General features: G+C 47.8%; 1 protein-coding gene across 6 annotated transcripts in view; it reads left to right on the plus strand.

The window, feature by feature from the left end:
* Positions 1–18,375, plus strand: part of RALY (RALY heterogeneous nuclear ribonucleoprotein) — a 262,138-nt gene extending 243,763 nt beyond the window's left edge. For 4 of the 6 annotated variants that reach the window (XM_065565718.1, XM_065565720.1, XM_065565715.1 and 1 more), the window contains 2 exons: positions 13,281–13,328; positions 15,492–18,375. In XM_065565718.1, coding sequence (XP_065421790.1) covers positions 13,281–13,328; positions 15,492–15,675 — 232 coding nt within the window. In that variant the 3' untranslated portion in view covers positions 15,676–18,375. The remainder of the gene's footprint in view (positions 1–13,280; positions 13,329–15,491) is intronic. The other 2 variants (XM_065565714.1, XM_065565717.1) reach the window with 2 other exon arrangements.
* Positions 18,376–18,381: the final 6 nt, after the last annotated feature.

Consider the following 18,381-nt stretch of genomic DNA (forward strand, 5'->3'; position numbering starts at 1 on the left):
TTTATTGATGTTTCCCTGGCGGGCATCCCACTGCTCTGTAATTGTTGGGAGAGAGGACGACAGAATGATGCTGCTTTGGGGATTTGAGTTTTATTACTTGGCGGCTGTTAAAGTAGGGCAGGAGTTTATTTATTATTTTTAATTACATGAAACAGTGGTGGGCAATGGCTTTCTTCTGAGCCTGGAGCCTCTGATTTAGGACCATAAGAAACACCCTGAAATAATGAACAGACCAAAATTAAGAGGAACGTCTAAGAGGGAAACAGAACAGAGGGGATGATCGGAGCCAGTTTGCTAACAGGCAGCTCAGAGGGAAACTGCTTCTCCTGTCACCAAGCGGATGGGGAAAGGGCCCAATGAGATTTTTCTCTCCTGGTGTTTGGAGATGCTGGTTACTCTGAGGTAAAATCCTGGCCCCATTGAAGTCCATGGGAGTTTTGCCATTGACACTGTGTATTTAAGTATGGTCTGGGTTAGGGTGACCAGATCACCACACTAAAATATCAGGACACATTGGGGTACCATTAGCCCCACCCACAGTCCACCCCCGCTCCTCCCAGGCTCTGCCCCAGGTCCCACCCCCTCCCTACTCCCCTTCCCCCTGTGCCCTTCCTCATCCCCCAGCCTGCTGCTGGCTTGCTGCATCCCTCCTCAGTCCCCCACCCACCGCTCGCTTCCCGGCCTGCTTGCTTGCTCGCCCGCCCGCTGCTTGCTTCGTCACACCCCCGCCCACCACTCACCCCTATGGTGCCGACTTCCCCTCTGCCGAGTAGGTGCTTGCCCACCCCCCCCCCCCGCCCCTGAACTACCCTCGCCCCGTCCCCATTCCACCCGCTTCCCCCAAGTCCCCGCCCCTGCCCTGTCTCTTCTCCACCTCCTCCCCTGAGAGTACTGCATACCCGTTCCTCCCGGAAAGTGCTAAGTGCCGCCAAACAGCTGTTAGGCGGCGGGAAGGGGGAGGAGGGAATAAGGAGGCGAGGAGGGGGGAGCTTGGCTGAAATTTTTCCCTGTGGGTGCTCCAGCTCCGGAGCACCCCTGGGTCAGCGCCTCCCTCCTGCTCGCCTCCTTATCTGAATATTGGGACAAATGGCGTCCCAATCGTACATTGATCGGGACGTGGGACAAAGGGTCAAATATCGGACAGTCCCAATTTTATCGGGATATCTGGTGACCCTAGCTGGATTGCAGCTCCTTTGTTATTGTTACCTCCAGCCGTCTTTGTTGCTTCCCTCCCCAGGGAAATGGTGACATGTCTCTGAAGTGGATGTTATGGGCCAAGCTTTCAGAAATCCAAGTTTCAAGCCGGGGTTCAAATCTGAGTGCTCGCACCTCTGATTACTCTCTTTGTGTCCACAGTCAGGTGCAGTAGGTGGAGGCACATGTGCTCGTACTCACCCCGGCAGTTCAATAGTGGCACAAATTGTGTCCAGAAATGGGAGGCACCTCCCTTCTGGTAACATGTCCCTACATGGGGACCACGCTAACCAAAACTTCAGGAATTCCTGCCTGCATCCCAAAAATTGATCAGTCTCCTACAGATGCTGTCCTCTGGACAACTAAATGTTCCTTTCCTAGCTTCCTCCAAATGGATTCTTCCTCCCTGTTCCCAATCCTGGGCAGTATCTTCCTCTCAATTCACTTTCTCCCTAACCCTGCTAGATGAGCTCTGTAAGGGGCTTGTGTGGATGTACCCTGGTCCCTAAGCCAAATCCTGCCCAGATTACACTCCCCCATTGAATGATAGGAGCCAGATCTCATTTGTGCTTGTTTTTGCAAATTACTCAAAAGGAGTTATTCCAGATTTAAGCCATCATGGGCTATAATTAGAATTTGGCCTTCTGGGTTTGCGTTTAATGCAAGTCAGGGAAAATTGGGACCTCTCTGCGTATGTGGCTGTACAGTAGACACAGAGGATCGAGAGCTTTTTATTTAAGGTATACATATCACACATGTGGTCCATGATATCATTTGCCTCATTTCATGCAAGCATGGAATAAAGTGCATTTATTGTGCATCATTTACTCCTTACCTGCACTAACCCATTTCCACTGCAACTTTCTGAGCATCTTCCAAACAGCTGCCATTTAGAGAGAGAAAAAGAGAGAGAGAGAGAGAGAGAGAGAGAGGAAAGATAATACAAAAACATTTGCTTCCCCCCAAATTAGGATCAAGTAAAAATTATACTGGTGTGAATTCCAAGGCTAGCAGACCAATGACAGATTTAAACTTTGCTTTCAAGGCTGGAAACATTTATGACATCGTACTGGAGAGCACTGAATCCCACCTTTTCAGTGGTATTTAGCTGTCATCATAGAATCATAGAATATCAGGGTTGGAAGGGACCTCAGGAGGTCATCTAGTCCAACCCCCTGCTCAAAGCAGGACCAATCCCCAACTAAATCATCCCAGCCAGGGCTTTGTCAAGACTGACCTTAAAAACCTCTAAGGAAGGAGATTCCACTACCTCCCTAGTGCTTCACCACCCTCCTAGTGAAAAAGTTTTTCCTAATATCCAACCTAAACCTCCCCCACTGCAACTTGAGACCATTACTCCTTGTTCTGTCATCATCTCTACCCCTGATAAGTTATAAGATTTCAGATCCTGAAATCACAGGCCCTAATCTAAAGAAATACTAATTTAAACATTTTTAGATGTTTTGAAGAAGTTTTGGTTCTAATTTGGAACATCAAGGACCATGTGTGGTAACTCAGATGCTGTGGCCACATTCAGATACCACAGTGATAGACAGATCAATGAGATAGACACACTCTAGTGGGATGTGACTTCACCACTCATGGCTAAAACATACATCCAAAGCTCATGTCAATGCACATTTTATACCACCACATACCATCATGTATTTTCTCTCCCCCTCCTATTCCTCCCACCAAGAACCAGCTGGTGCAAATTATTGTAGCTTTCAATGAAGTCAGTGAAGCTATGCCTATTTACACCAGCTAAGGATCTGGCCCCATATCGCTTTAGATTTTCAAATGGTCTCATTACTTATACCTGCAAGAATTGAATCCGTTTGAACTTGGAAAATGCCTTCACTGTGCTCAGAAATCTGATAGAGGTGTGAACAGGGAGTTCTCTGTTACTGAGTCCGTGTGCGCAAAGACAGGTATGCTCACAACTATTGCACGCAAAGTCAAGGAATCTCATTGGAAAATGAGTGTCAAAATATGGCCCAATCTTCCGGTTTGTCACATAACAAACCTCAAATGTTTCTTCTTACTGTAAGCGTTTTTGAACATACACATTGATTATCCAAATAAAAGTGACCCGGGGCATTTTTATGCCTTCATCCTGTCACTCCCAATCCTTGTGTCTCTGCGAGTTTGTTGCTTGCCACTGCACACTGAGAAATGGACCAATGGTGGTGTATGTGACCAGGAGCGGAACAGAATATCAGCAGCTAATGAAATCAGCTAGCCCTGTCCCTGACCTTTCCCAGGAAATCATCCTGTCCCATTCCCAGAGGTTGCTCTGGCTTGTATCTTGGGGAATGATGTGTTTATGGAATTGTTGGGAGATTTTATTTCTGCTTAACTAATGTAGTTGTTACAGTGTAGAAGCAAATCTTGGCCCTGAAAACATCTTTGAGTGTCTCAAAAGTAGCCCAAAATGTGACAACCTATTTATGAGCTTAAAAAATAAACCGAAAACCGTAACTGCACCTTAGCACTATCCATTGGAAAACAGTGGAATTGTCAATGGCAACTACATCTCTGCATTGTGAAGCATCAGACAAAACTGGAGAGGCAGACAAACCAAGATGGTGAGATCATAAGTGAGCGAAAGAGGTCGAGTGCAAAGAACTTCAGGGAATCGCGGAGTCGGTCCTAGAATTCACCAGCTCTGACGATTTGTGAGATACACAAATGGAGACTAGGCTCCAACCCACCGCTCTCATTTTCACTTCCAATCTAAGCACAGAGGAAACATCCTCCTGTTAGATTGGTCCGCTCTGGAATAGTGCACATCCCCCATGAAATTCACCCAGTGCAAGGCCCTCCAAACTGCTACAGTCCTCCTCCCCTCTCCTCCCCCCTCCCATTGGGGCTGTGCCTGGGAGCTGCCGGCCAAGTAGCCTCTCGGAAGTGCCTACACACCCATGCAGCCATAGGAAAGCTCTCCGTCCAAGCTCCACACAGCCGATCGTGGAGGGCGGTTACACAGAGTGGGGATGGACCTCGGGATCTGTGTTTATGCAACTCCCTTGGCCCCAAACACCATATGCACATGGCAAGAAGGGACTGAGGCCAGTATTCCAGCCCATAAATAGGAGTAACTGCCTTGCTGGCTGTATAAAGGGGTGGACTCCACTTCCCTCACCTTCCCATACTTCTCCCACAGCGTCCAGTTAGTTGGGGCGTGTCTTCACTATGGGCTAAATGGGCACCACTGCTGTCAATGTAGCAGGCATCGATTTAGTGGGTCTGGTGAAGACATGATAAGTCAATGGAGGAGTGCTCTCCCGTCAATTTAAATTAATCCACCTCAACGAGAGGCGGAAGCTATGTTGATGGGAGAGCATCTCCCGTTGACATAGCGTGGTGTAGACACCGTGTTAAGTCGATGTTACGTTGACTTAAGTTACGTAACTTAACTAGCCTAACTTAGACAAAATTACACCACTACTGTGGACAAGGCCTTAGTCTTTATGTAGGAGAAGGGACTTTCATGCCAAATGGGTGGAACTAATGGAGCTCAGCAGTGAAATCAACTCAAGACTGCCAAAGTATCTGATACTTTCTCTCCTACTGGAATAATTCTGACACTACAACAGTTAATACAGGGAGTAAATCAGCACAGCATGTCACTTCTCACTGCCTGCGATGTGCCCTCAGATGGGTCACTAAATGTGCAACCGCTCAGGTTCACACCTGCAGGTCAGTTACATTCTCAAAAAAAGTATCACGAGTTTTGCAGGTGCAAAATGAACCCACAAGGCTAAAAAGATTCTCTCCTCAGTCCCTTTTAACTTGTTAGTCATGAACCTGTGTGGATCATAAATAATAAATAAGTTATTTAGTGATTTAAAGCTGAAAAAAGGAATAGGACCTGAGACTATGCCTATCATAGCATTCCAGAATGGTGCTGGCTCTCTCTCTTAAATAGTGTACGTATTACTTTTTAAAGGCTATATAGCCCTCTTTGTTACCTACTGATTGGAAAATTGCAACAATTATCCCTGAACATAAAGGAAATCATGAGCTGTGAAATTACCAAGTGCACAACTTGCAGCTAAACAGCTCAATCTAGGGCACAAGACAACACTCTTAATCAGTGCAGTTTGCAGTTAGATTGAAAATATATGTTTGATGCACTGAGACCAGTTTCCGGAGATGCTGGTTAGGGTACCCATGCCCACATTCTCAGCATCTCGCAAGAGGTGCCAAAGGCCCAGATCTTCTAAGGTATTTGGTGCCTAACTCCCATGGAAGTAAGGTGCCTAAATGCCTTTGAGTCTCTGCTAAGCGTGTTAGCAATGAGCTGATGGGGATGTCTGCACATCAGCAAATAAGGGTTTTGAATTCTTTATCTGCTGAGCTAATGAGAGCATGATGCTATAAGGTGCCAAACAGCTCACAAGATCAGGTTCCTTCACTCCAGGTTAAGCCAACTTTCAATTGTTAAATGGCCAGGTTCAAGATTCATAGCCAGGTTACAGTTGAGGAAGGCCTGTCTATTTCCTCATTTACATTATAGACCTCCCTACTGGGGCAAAATTCACAGAGCCCACATGAGGTCTATGCAGCTTTAGGGTTGGATTTAAGTACCTACCTATTGGCAACATGTCTGATAGCAGATGATCCTATGAGGCACAAACACAGTCCCTCCTATCTCCAGTGTTTGTACCATTGTTTGGGCTACTCAAGGGCAGTTAGTACTCGGAATGCTACTTCATCTGCAGTTCTGATCACAGGGTTAAAATGGGATTCCATGAGAGTAAACACCGGGAGAGCCACATGAAAATCTCTGGACTAGCCCAGTTTCCTTCCATTGGTCACTGGGTCGTGGTTGGCAGGTGTTGAAAATGGCATTTACCCACGTTGAGACCAGACCAACTCCCCATTCCACCCTAAAGTTTGACTCTCAGCATTCGAGAGAATAATGGTCTGGTTTTCAGCCCAGCCTTTATCCAGCTTCTGTTTTTACTCCCACCTATGTATAGATGTCAATGATCTTGACTGCACCTGCAAATCAGGTATGTAAATATCAAAACATCAATTGTACCTGCAAATAATGAGGTGCAAAATTTTGCTCATAAATATTTCCACCACCAAAATGGGAGAGTTTCCAAATCTGCCCTTCCATCTCTAATAACCAAAATGGCACTGAGAGGCATTCATCACTGAAAACAATATTTCAACATTTAGCACAGGCCACTTAAAACACCAATTTACTGGTCTGACAATTCTAAGGTAGGCATAAGTCTTTACAAATGTGTTGCCTTTGGCATTAGAAAAGGCATTCGCTTCCTTCCCCTTCCCCTTCCTTCCCCGTCCCCTTCATTCCAGCTGGCTGTGGTAGGGCGGATCCATAAGTGTTTTAGACAAGGATTATCCAAAAATACACAATTCTGATTCTGAGAATGAGTCATATAGGCGCTCCAAAGCCACAGGGATGAGAATGGTATGATGGATCGATGGATGAGAAAGAAAGAAAGAACTGACTTGGCAAACACTATGGAAACAGTATAGTTTACTGGTTAAAACATCAGACCACCTGCATTCTATTGCTCATTCTGCCCCTGACTCATTGCATACAGGGCAAGTCAGGGTTTTACAAAGACTTCTCTTGGGATGGGCTAGTGTAACAATATTAGCTACCAAAGAGAGAGAACATTGTCTCCTTACAGAGAAGAATGACAAGATATGTTTATGTAGTGCCTGGCTTCCGACCTTGGCTCCACGGATTACACAGATTATTTCCCTTCAATGAATAATGCACTGTCAAATTATGCTGTGTTGTGTTCTAAATTATTAGTCAGGACCACTCATCCCTCAGGGGAGGGACTCTGAATAAAGAAAGAGGAGTAACAGGTATTTTATGCAGTATCCCCAAGTGAAAATCAGGGGCTGAACAGTAACCATTTAACAAAGGGAGGGCTCCTGCCCTTTCACTAGTACATATGTAGAAATGATGATGTTATTTTAAGCACTGGAACTGAGTCCCCCTAGCTGCTCCCCTCCTTGGGAGGAGTCTTGATTAGGCCCATCAACAAAATAGGCTCAAGTCCTACAATCAGATCCACATGAGCGGCCCCTGTGCATACGTGGAACCCATAGGGCCCTTAGTTCTGTCTGCCTGGTTCCGACCACAAGATCAGGGCCTTAAAGGAACACTAATTCAGAGTGAGCTTCGAGGATGTGATTAGTAACTAAAGGTACTAAAGGCTGGCAGCGATCTGAGAGGAGCAGCGAAAAATCAACTGGGCAGGAAAGGAGAGAAGCAAGAATGATTCAAAGAGGTGCTGAGTTTACCGGACTTTCTGCCTCCTGTGATTCCCAGTATAACCTCCCTTCCTCCCTTCCTCTACCCCAGCCACTGGTCTGGCACTGAGCATGCACATGGAATGAATTACTGTGGTGACTAAAGAGCGTGATTTCTCTGGGTTGTAGTTATGGGGCCATGCAGAGATGCTACCACCTGCCTCCATAGCCTATGGATGGTGGGAACATTTCCCTCTGTAGAGTCACCAGTCTCCTAAACTTTGTGAACAGGATCCCAGCAAGAGCTGGTGTGATTGAAATCTGATTTGACTGCCAGGTACAGAAAGGTGTCCAGGGAGAAGAACACAGATCATCTTGTAGGTAGGGATGGGAAGATGCTGGAATAGGTGATTTTTCTATATGAGCGCAATAGACAGACTTCCTCCAGGTCTGTTCAGCACTGGGGGTAGATGGTTAAAATTCACTGGTTAGTAACCACTTATAAATCATGTGCTGTGAGGACACAATCTGTGGGCCAGGCCAGCCATGCCACACTCTGCTGCTGAAGAGGGGGTGAGGTCAAAGCCTCTTACCACGCCAATGTTTTTAGCCATAGTTAGAGGTGTGGTAAATAGTTGTTGAATGGACACAGCCTAGCTTTGTAAGGTACTTTGTTGTGGGCCATCATCTGTGTTCATCCCATCCATGAGCATGGACCACTACAGCTAATTCAGTAAGGACAAATGCAAAGTACTCCACTTAGGAAGGAACAATCAGTTGCACAAATACAAAATGGGAAATGACTGCCTAGCAAGGAGTACTGCGGAAAGGGATCTGAGGGTCCTAATGGATCACAAGCTAAATATGAGTCAACAGTGTAATGCTGTTGCAGAAAAAGCAAACATCATTGTGGGATGTATTAGCAGGAGTGTTGTAAGCAAGACACGAGAAGTAATTCTTCCGCTCTACTCCGCACTGATTAGGCCTCAACTGGAGTATTGTGTCCAGTTCTGGGCGCCACATTTCAGGAATGATGTGGACAAATTGGAGAAAGTCCAAAGAAGAGCAACAAAAATGATTAAAGGTCTAGAAAACATGACGTACGAGGGAAGATTAAAAAAATTGGGTTTGTTTAGTCTGGAAAAGAGCGGACCGAGGGGGGACATGCTAACAGTTTTCAAGTACATAAAAGGTTGTTACAAGGAGGAGGAGGGAGAAAAAATTGTTCTCCTTAACCTCTGAGGACAGGACTAGTAATATTGGGCTTAAATTGCAGCAAGGATGGTTTAGGGGACATTAGGAAAAACTTCCTAACTGTCAGGATGATTATGCAGTGGAATAAATTGCCTAGGGAGGTTGTGGAATCTCCATCATTGGAGATTTTTAAGAGCAGGTTAGACAAACACCTGTCAGGGATGGTCTAGATAATAGTCTTACTATGAGTGCCAGGGACTGAACTAGATGACCTCTCGAGATCCCTTCCAGTCCTACGATTCTATGATTCTATGAAAGTTTCCATCTCAGAGATCAGAATCTGAAACCCCAGTGAGCACTGCCCCACTGACTGCAATCTGTTTCCCAAACCTTCCCTGAACCACAAACCCCATGGTGCCTCCAGCCCCCCCCAAACAGAGAAGTGCTTCAGGTACCCCCAAGACAGACGCTGGGTCTCCTGTGTGATAGCACAGAGTGTTGTTGTGGAGACACAAGAGGACATTGCGAGCACAGATGAATGAACCTCTGCCGGAATATTTTTTTATTTTATCCAGCCTGGTTCACCTCTCCCTACTTAAAGTGATATTGTTAGTCAACAGCATAGTCGCTGCTTTCTCTGTGGATGTGTTAATAAGCAGCACAGCAGGTACGCACCTGATACATTTGGCAGCAGCTGTGTTTTACCTGGACGATCCTGGTACATTCAGCAGCTGCATTTTCCTTGCTGTGCCATGGACGTTAGCATGCCGGGATATCTGGCAGTCACCGTCTCTGAAGTGCTTTGAAAGTCCTCTGCGCTTCTTGGGTGTTTTCCCCTGTCTTGTGAAAAACAGCTGCAGTGTGGAGAGAATGTTATCGAGTCTCCAGGGTGTACTAATGGCAAGAAATGTAATATTTACACCTCTGGGGTGCACATGCACACATTCTCTCTCTCTCTCTCTCTCTCTCTGGCCAAGCAAACCACCACATCTTGATCGAAATTCAGGCCTAAGAAAACAGCACCAGTTTGGTTCTGATGACCATGGGCGGTATCCCAGCAGGAGAAACAGTGTCTTAAACATCCTTTTAGCTGCTGCTGCCCCTTACTCATCCTCCCACCGGGAGTAAATTAGAGCAGCTCTAGTGATGTCAAAGGAACTAGGTTAGTTTATATCAGCTGGGAATCTAGCCCAAAGTGCCTGGCTTGTTCCTCTGGGGATGTCTTGATACATGAAGAATACAGGAAGGAAGTGCACAGATCCCACTGGAATTTAAAAGGAGTTGGGTATCTAACTCCCTTAGGCTCCTTGGACAATACCAGCCTGTGTCCATATGGTTCCGGTGTGACAGACTGCCGAATCCTATTGCTTTCCTGTTTCACAAGCCTCACACTTATTTACTCTCTCAATGAGCCCAGCAGGGAGAACTGAGTAACACAGAAACATGGGGAATTAGATGCTAGGGAGAGATGCTGAAGCACGTGAGTGCAGGAGTGTAACCAAGGCCACAGGCAACGAGATCCTGGACTCTCCTCTATTTCCCTTCGCTCACACTGGGGCTCGTCTACAACTGAAATGCTACAGAAGTGCTGCTGTAGCGCTTCAGTGTGGACACTATGTACACCGACAGGAGGGGCTCTCCCATCGGTGTAGTTAAACCATCTCCCTGAGAGGTGGTAGCTAGGTCGATAGAAGAATTCTTCTTGACCTAGTATTGTCTACACAGGGACTTAGGTTGGCTTAATTACGTCGCTTGGGGTGTGGATTTTTCACACTCTTGAGTGACATAGCCAGGTCAAGGTAGTGTAGACCAGCCCTAGAACTAACTTAGTCCACAAACTCTTGCTGAAACTAGGGGCAGAATATTTTGAAAGGAGGTTTTCAGATAAGCATCCAGAAGTTCAGGTGTTTCTCCAAACCTCTGCAGTCTAGAAGGCGGGCTGGAAATCTTAGACAGACAGGGCCGGATAAAGGTAACCTGGGTCCCTCCTGACACCATAACACAGGACCCCCCAAAGTCCTGTCCCAGAGAGGCAATGCCATGGGGCCCTCTTTTCTCCCCCAAGGATTAGCAATTGGGGCTTCCCAATACTTTGCCTTGCAGCTGGAGTAAATCTGCTTGGGTAGGAGGGATGGGCCAGCAGGACTTTTCTTCCCCTGTCACACACAGAGTTCTTTGTTAGGGTCATGTTGGCAGAGCCTCTCAAAGTAGTGAGCAGTTCACACCTCGCAGTGCTGTTGTGTCAGGCTGCCTGCAGACTCAGGCAGACATCATTGCATCAGATACACTCAGGTTACATTTTCAAGCTTTTATTCACAACAAGGAGGGCTAGAAACTTATTGTTTTAAGTGGAGCTAAAATTATGATGTAATCCTGTGACTTCAGAAGCTGGGGCCTTAGACACAGGGCTGTAAATGTTATGCCTTAATTCAGCCCTGAGAATAGACTAGTGTCTATCTGAGATGATAACCACTGAGGACAGGGAGTATTTCTGATCATGGTTCGAACCAGTAATTGCAGAGCCATGTTGCAAAGAAAACAACAAGTTAACCATGCTTTGAACTTCTGAAAGAACTTGGGCTGGTTCTGAACATGGGATGACGGCTCGGATTGGCTCCCACTTTACCCAGCCTCATACTCTAGCTAAAGCACTTATGTTTTCCATAGTGTGGGTGTAGAAGTGCATATTTGCTTTTCCATACAGGCCCACCCCAACCTGCACACACTACTCAGACAATGCTCAGGCATCAGCTGGGTGGGCACAAAGTGCATGGATGCTTTGGCATGAACACTTATGCAGTGAGTCCTTGCTGGAGTGCTCCGGCTGGGATGCAGGCTGGGGAGTTGTGCTGCAAGCACATGCCACAGCAGACAAGCATCCTGTCCAGTGCATTCAGCTCCCCAGCCTTCCTCCTCCCAAGTACAGATCACCCTCCCAACTCTGACCTACCTGCCTAGTATAGACAGACAGCCACTTTCATCCTTCTTCCCCCGTGCAGACATTGCCTGTGTGTGTGTGTGTTGGGGGTGGGGCGGGGGGTTGTCTCTGGGGGAACTGACTTCATGCTATGTAGAAACTAAGCAGATGGGCTGCCTGGTAAGGAAAACTGCCTGCCTAGTATTTCCCATGACGTGGGGAGGAAAGAAGCGTTTAGGAGTGGGTCTTGTCTTTGAGGAGCTGTAGCTCCCAGCAGACACTGCTGGAGAAAGCGAAGAGGAGGATTATCAGAGAAAAGGTCAATATCATTTATAAAGGTATCAGGAGCAGGTGTAATGAGGGTGCTGGAGCAGAACTGCATGTCCTCAATAATAAGCATTATACGTATTAAAATAGCAGGGACAACGGCTGAGGAAGGAAATTGAAATTGATCCATGTTAAGGCTAAACATGGCAAAGGGCAGCTGTGCAGTAAAGTGCAGGCCTGGAGAGAGATGCCGGAGCCACCAGGAGCAGCTTGGGAGAGGGTACATAATCTCTTAGGCAGAAGAGCAGGGAGGTCTGCCCAGAGCAGCGGACGCAAAGGGGGAGAATAAACACAAAGCCAGTGGAAAACTGGCTTGAGCTCCTAAGAGAGGGTTACTCAGAGCCAGCCCTAGAAGGGAGGGGCTGTGCAGGAGGAGGCTGTTGCACCAGCTGGGGAGAACCTGAGATGAGAAAGAGAGGCTAGATAAGCAGACGGCGCAACCTACATATTTCTTTCCCAGACCAGGCTGTGCTGACCCAGATCCTTCTGATCTGGGAGAAGTCAACCCACCAGCGAATGCTGAACCTGATTCAGAGCTCACTTGCACCAATTTTATACTGGGGTAACTCCAATGATTTTAATAATGTCACCTCTGATCTACACCCATGTAAGTGAGGGCAGAATCAGTTCCTCATAGCTCATATGCAGAGAGATTGAAAAGACTGGGATTGTTTATCTGACAGGAGATGAGTCAGAGGCATCATGTTAGAAGTACATAGAATAATGAAGAGGACAGAGCAGGCAGATTGGGAACTTCTGCTCTCCCTGTCTCACAAGAACAATGGGACTTTCAGTGAAACTGAAAAGTGGCAAATTCGAAACCAATGAAAGGAAATTCTTTTCCATGCAATGCATAATTAGCCTGTGGAACTCGGTGCCACATGATGCTGCTGAGGCAAATAACTCAACGAGGTGGTTATTTGGTTAGCACAAACACCCAGAGTTACAACAGTGAATGCAGACAAACAGTTCTGGAGGGGATAAAAACGTCACATTTCAGGATTTAACCCAGTCTAACTGGTAGGGATTAAGAGGAGCCCTTTATGGGGGTAGATTATCCCACAACTGCCTGCCTATTATGGGGTTCTTAAACCTTCATATGAAGCAACTGGTGCTGGTCACTGTCAGAGCCAAGAACTGGGCTTTATGGAGCCCAGGTCTGATCCAATCTGGCAGGTCCTGTGTTCCTATGCTCCAGAACCTGCCCTCTGTGACAGATGATTGGTTACATTCACACTTGTAAAGCACGGCTCTAGAATATGATGAAGCTAAAGGGTTGGGATTTTTAACTACATAAAATGTTTCATTTGAGGTCATTGGGCAGCATGAACAGATTAATTACAATAGTGATAGTAACAAAGCTAATTAATCAGAGCTTTCCGTCTTCTTGTCTCTACAGTGGATACGACTTTGACTATGACTACTACAGAGATGACTTCTACGACAGGTGAGCGGAGGAGCGATACGCCAGCAGCGCTGTATTCTGTGTATGCTTCTCCATGAGCCACAGCCCAAAACGCTGTGCAGAGTAGAATAAAGAACAGCACAGCTGGGAGAGAGAGGCTTTGCAAAGGCGAGGCAGTGGGAGAAAAGAGGAGTTTTCAGGGAGGTACAGGAGACAGGAGCACCACCAAGTGGGGTGAGACTGAGAGGTGGCCATGCGAGATAAGCAGAAGGAGCAGGGAAGAGGTGAGAGAAGGAGCCACCTCCATGTTTCCTTCCCAGACCAGACTGAGCTAGATGGTTCTGAGCTGGGTCAAGTCAACCCATCCTTGGGAATGGGGGGGCATGGTATGTGGATGAATACCACACAAGAGGGGCGTTGGATGGGAAGGTGGAAAGGGGGTGAATATCACACTCCACTCTAGAAATCAGTGAGGGAAGGACAAATAGACCAAACTATGTCCCTGTCTCCGATCTGTAACTTTCAATGTGCTGCTGTCCTCAGGCAGGGACTGCTGCAGGGCCATGAGTGCCCCCGCAACTTCCACTGACTTCATTCATGACCCCAGATCCTCACAGGATCAGTCCCTCTGTGTCTTGGAGCGCAAAGCTGCTCAGCAGACAGGTGGGAGGGTGTGTTTTTCTAAATGGCAATGCTGGGGTGATGTCCCCCCCTGTGCAGAGACAGCACAAGGCCCAGGAACCACTTAGGAGCCCTTCAGCAGCAGTGTAAAAGAAGCCGAGCTGAGACTGGGCCTTTGGTTTTTTGGGTCCCTCTGTTACTCTCTGTGATTTCCAGAAAGGTGTGTAACGTTCACCGTCAGTGGCGCCTAGACCTTGTGCTGGCTGTCTGCACCGGCAGGGAGGGAGTTTCACCCTCAGGCATGGAGCTGAACCCCCTCTCGGGAATAAAGATTCTGGGATCAGAAATTAACGAACACTTTTGGCCAACACCACACAGAGCAGGGCAGACTCCAGCTTGCTCCGCTGGAGCTGCCTTGGTTCCGCAGGGAGACCAAGGAGCAAACACCTGTTTGCGTCAGTAAAGGAAGCAGCTAGGATTCCTAAACAGATCTGGTGAGTTTCTACATAGTGGGCTCTGTGGCTATGCCCGGGCTGCCGTCCAGCCTTCCTCGCCTCCCTCAGCTGCCTGCCTTCCCCTTCCCCCTCGCACTGCCTCTCAGGTTGCCATTCCCCCACCGGGCCTTGGGGATTCCTGTTATCCTTGGCCTGCTCAGCGCTGCTGAAGCTAGTGGCTACTCATGTTGAAAAGATGCCATTTGGCTGGAGGGGAATGGTTTGGAGGCAGAGAGGAGGGAACTGGGCATCCACCTGTCTGGATGTAGCCTTGAGAAATGTCCTGGCATCCCCTCTGCTCGTGTCAAATCTCACAACGGCAGAGGCCAGGCCAGGCCATGGACAATCTCAAAGGTCACTTGCCCCCTCCGTCCTGCCAACTCCCTGCGACACGGGGTATAAACAGGGATGGCTGGGAGGTTGTGGGGAGGGGAGAGGAACTGCAAAGGAAGGAGAAGGGGAAGAATGGAAGGGGGGAGAGGAACCAAAGGTCCTTCCCCTGTAAGTGCACCCCAGCCCTTACAGGGTCCTGACCCCCTCAATAATTTCTGAGAACAAAAACCTTCAGGGGCAGGTTAACAAAACACAGTAAATAACAGACCACCTGCGGTTAGCGAGAGTGATCTCAGCATGCAGAGAAACTGCCAGCATAAGGGCTGAAACGTGTACAGTCAAACTGTATGCCGGAGTCCTGGCTCCTTTCTGTCACTAAGCAGGGTGTTTGCAGTGGTGATGTAGCCGTGTTCGTCCCAGGGTACTAAAGAGACAAGGTGGGTGAGGTAATACCTTCTATTGGACCAGCTTCTGTGGGTGAGAGAGACAAGAAGAGCTCTGGGTAAGCTCGAAAGCTTGTGTCTCTCTCACCAACACAAGTCTGTCTAATAAAAGATATCACCTCCCCCACCTTCTCTCACTACTGGTGTCATGCAGCGGCTGTTCATTTGTGTGTAGCGGCAGCAACCTCTAGTGGCATGATTATGTACCATTCCCCTTTGTGGCTCTTGCTAGCCTATCTCCCAAGTCCCGTTTCATGCTGAAAGTGTGGCTTTCACTCCACTGTCTGCAGACTGTAACCTGTTTTGACACACAGGCTTTTCGAGTATCGAGGCCGGGTCTCTCCTGTCCCCAGGGTGGTTCCTGTGAAGCGTCCCCGGGTGACCATCCCCTTAGTCCGACGCGTAAAAGCAACGCTCCCCGTCAAACTTTTCGCCAGATCGGCCGCCATTGCAAACAGCTCTGCCAAATTAAAATGTGAGTATTATGTACGCAGGTAGATCAAATACAAGGGACAAGGTGCAAACATCCCATCAAATCACCTGTATGTCCCCATCACTGAGTGCACTAAAACAGGCGCGGTAGATTATAAAACGCTGCCCCCCTGAGAAACTCCAAGCGTTTCCCAAGCTCTGATCAATTAAGCCTCACAGCCCCCTTGTGAGACAGTGAATGTTATTATCCCCATGCTACAGATGGGGAAACTGAGGCATGGAGATGGAAAGCAACTTGCCCTAAATCATTGGACAAATCACTGATAGAGCTGGGAATAGAACCCGGGTGTCCTACCCCTCAGTCCCATGCTCTACCCATTAGATTGTGCTTTCTCCTTAATTACACTAAGTAAATACACCCAGAGCTGACCTGGAATTCAGAGCAGGGTGCTCATTCTTTGGAAGAGCAAGGGTCATATTGGTAATTTGTCAGGAGCCCAGGGATAAATTACCACAGATTAAAATAAAATATAAAAATACGTAAACCTAATATTCAGAGTGACTGAATGGGTCTTTGGCTCAGATCACCAGTAAAACGAGCTGTACCTGCTCACATATAACGGCACCTGCAATAATAGGGAGCTGGGAACGATAAGGCGGCAGCATTGTTTATTACTGAGATCAGGGCAGCAGAACTCAGAAGAACTGGGTTCTGTTCTTAATTCTACCACTGGCCTACTGCGTGACCTTGGGCAAGTCAGTTTCCTTTCCTGTGCCTCAGTTTCCCCATCTGTAACATGGGGATAATGACACCAACCTACTTTGTAAGGAGCTGCAAGATCTCTGGATGAAATGCAGTGTGTATACAGGCAAGCCCTTCTAATTCACACTTGGCTATTTTGCATACCCCATCACTCACACTCATAAAGTCAGTCTCACCCCACCTCTCAACCCAGACTCATTGGCACAGATCTGTAATGAGGCCTCATATTTCTAAGACCTTTACACAATATACCGTGCAACATGTACTGTGAAGTCTTCTAAATGTTCCACTGCTTTTCCCAACAAACCAAGGACGAATACCCAGGGATGAGCTGACCTTCCTTTCTTTTAAATCCTGTTGTGTCACTTTCACTCACCGATATACAGTCAGTAGTTGATAAGAGGTGAATTAAGAGAAGCTAGCAAGGTTCTGTGTTGCACAAAGGGTGAAATCCTGGGAGTCAGTGGTTCCCATTGACTTCAGTGAGACCAGGATTTCACGCAAAGAATTACAAGGAGCTATGGTAAATGTGTACCCGCTGAAATGACCATGCACCTGGAGTCACCTTAGGGCAGGGAGTCTGTGGGTAAGGCCAAGATACAGGGATTACCCGTCCCGGTTAGGAATAGCACAGCCACCTGCTGACAGGTTTGGGTGAAATAAACCGAAATCAGGGGGGCAGACATTGCTACAAGTTGGGTAAGGTACAAAATGTAACCCTCCAGATACCTGCTCCAGGGGCACCAGCATGTGGGTCCTGGGCCTCTCCCTGCCCTAAGGTGACTGGCAGCAAGTGCAGCAAGTGGGTCCTGTCATAATCAGCCCAAGCCTTCTCACTGGTCTCCAAAGGGAAGGGGTGAAGATGCAGGCTGGATTTTCAACGGCTCTGCCTCAAATAGACGTACTAAATGTGCAACTGCATCTGTTACACCCTCCAGATTTGCTGGCAGTGCATTTGTGCATGCCATTTGGGTAGCTGTGCACCTCTCCTGTTGGTGTGCACAGCTGCCCAGTTGCTCACACATATGCCCATTGGCACATGCCAACGCAGGCTCTGCGTATACAGATCCAACATCCAAAGTCAGTTTGGGACTTTGTAATTGTCCTGGAATGTGGACTTGCAGGCCTGCGCTGGGAACATCAGCAGGCTCATGTGAGTTCTGGTATGGACAGCAGCAGCCCCGCTCCCAGACTGCTGGCCCAAGTGATCAAAGCTCTGTGTGCAGGAATGGGACACTGTAATTTGTTCCTAGAAAGGAAAGTTACTGTGCTGCTGGCTAGTGGCTGGGAATGGGGAGTGTAATATGGAGACTGAGGAGAGCGCTGCTAGCCAGGAACTGTTTGAGCCTTACAACAGTGGTTCCCAGCCCATGCTGGCTTCATACCAGTTCCACCCAGGCCGCAGCTTAAACTCCTGTCTCCCCCTTGTTGTTGGTACCACGTCGCCCAAGGGCATGGTCAGTAACTTACAGCAGGCAGTGAAGCATGTCAGAAAGGCAGGCCAGAGGAGTAGGGAGCGGGTTACTGCTGGGACAGATAAATCAGTCCAGGGCTTTTCCCAAAAGTCTCAACCTGTCCCACTTGTCAGTAGTCTGTGTTTCTTGGAAAGGGCCCCCGGCATTCCACCCGGCCCCCAGTGAATGGAGCAGGCCGGTGGGCAGCCCCAGGATTTCTGTGCAATGGGTTTACGTGTGTGCATAATATTTAGACAGTTACAACAGCCTCCAGCTCTAACTCCTGTTGGGAGTGCATTGCTGGCTGCCCCAGTTATATCCATCTCATTTCCTAGTATGTCCCATTTAAGCAGTCCCCACCCCCTCTCTTCAGTGACACAGAACAATTCCCAAGTTGACAACCCAGATCATCCCTGATTGCATTCCCTCCGTCCCAGTCTCTGGGAGATTTCCACATTGTTGCTGTGGCTGCCAAGCTCTGTTAGGGTTTTGTGACTAATCCTAAATCTTTTTAAAAAAACCCCAATCAAACGCTAATATGTAAAATAACAACGT

Source organism: Chrysemys picta, chromosome 13 (genome assembly GCF_011386835.1).
Source record: "Chrysemys picta bellii isolate R12L10 chromosome 13, ASM1138683v2, whole genome shotgun sequence".
Lineage (NCBI taxonomy): Eukaryota > Metazoa > Chordata > Testudines > Emydidae > Chrysemys > Chrysemys picta.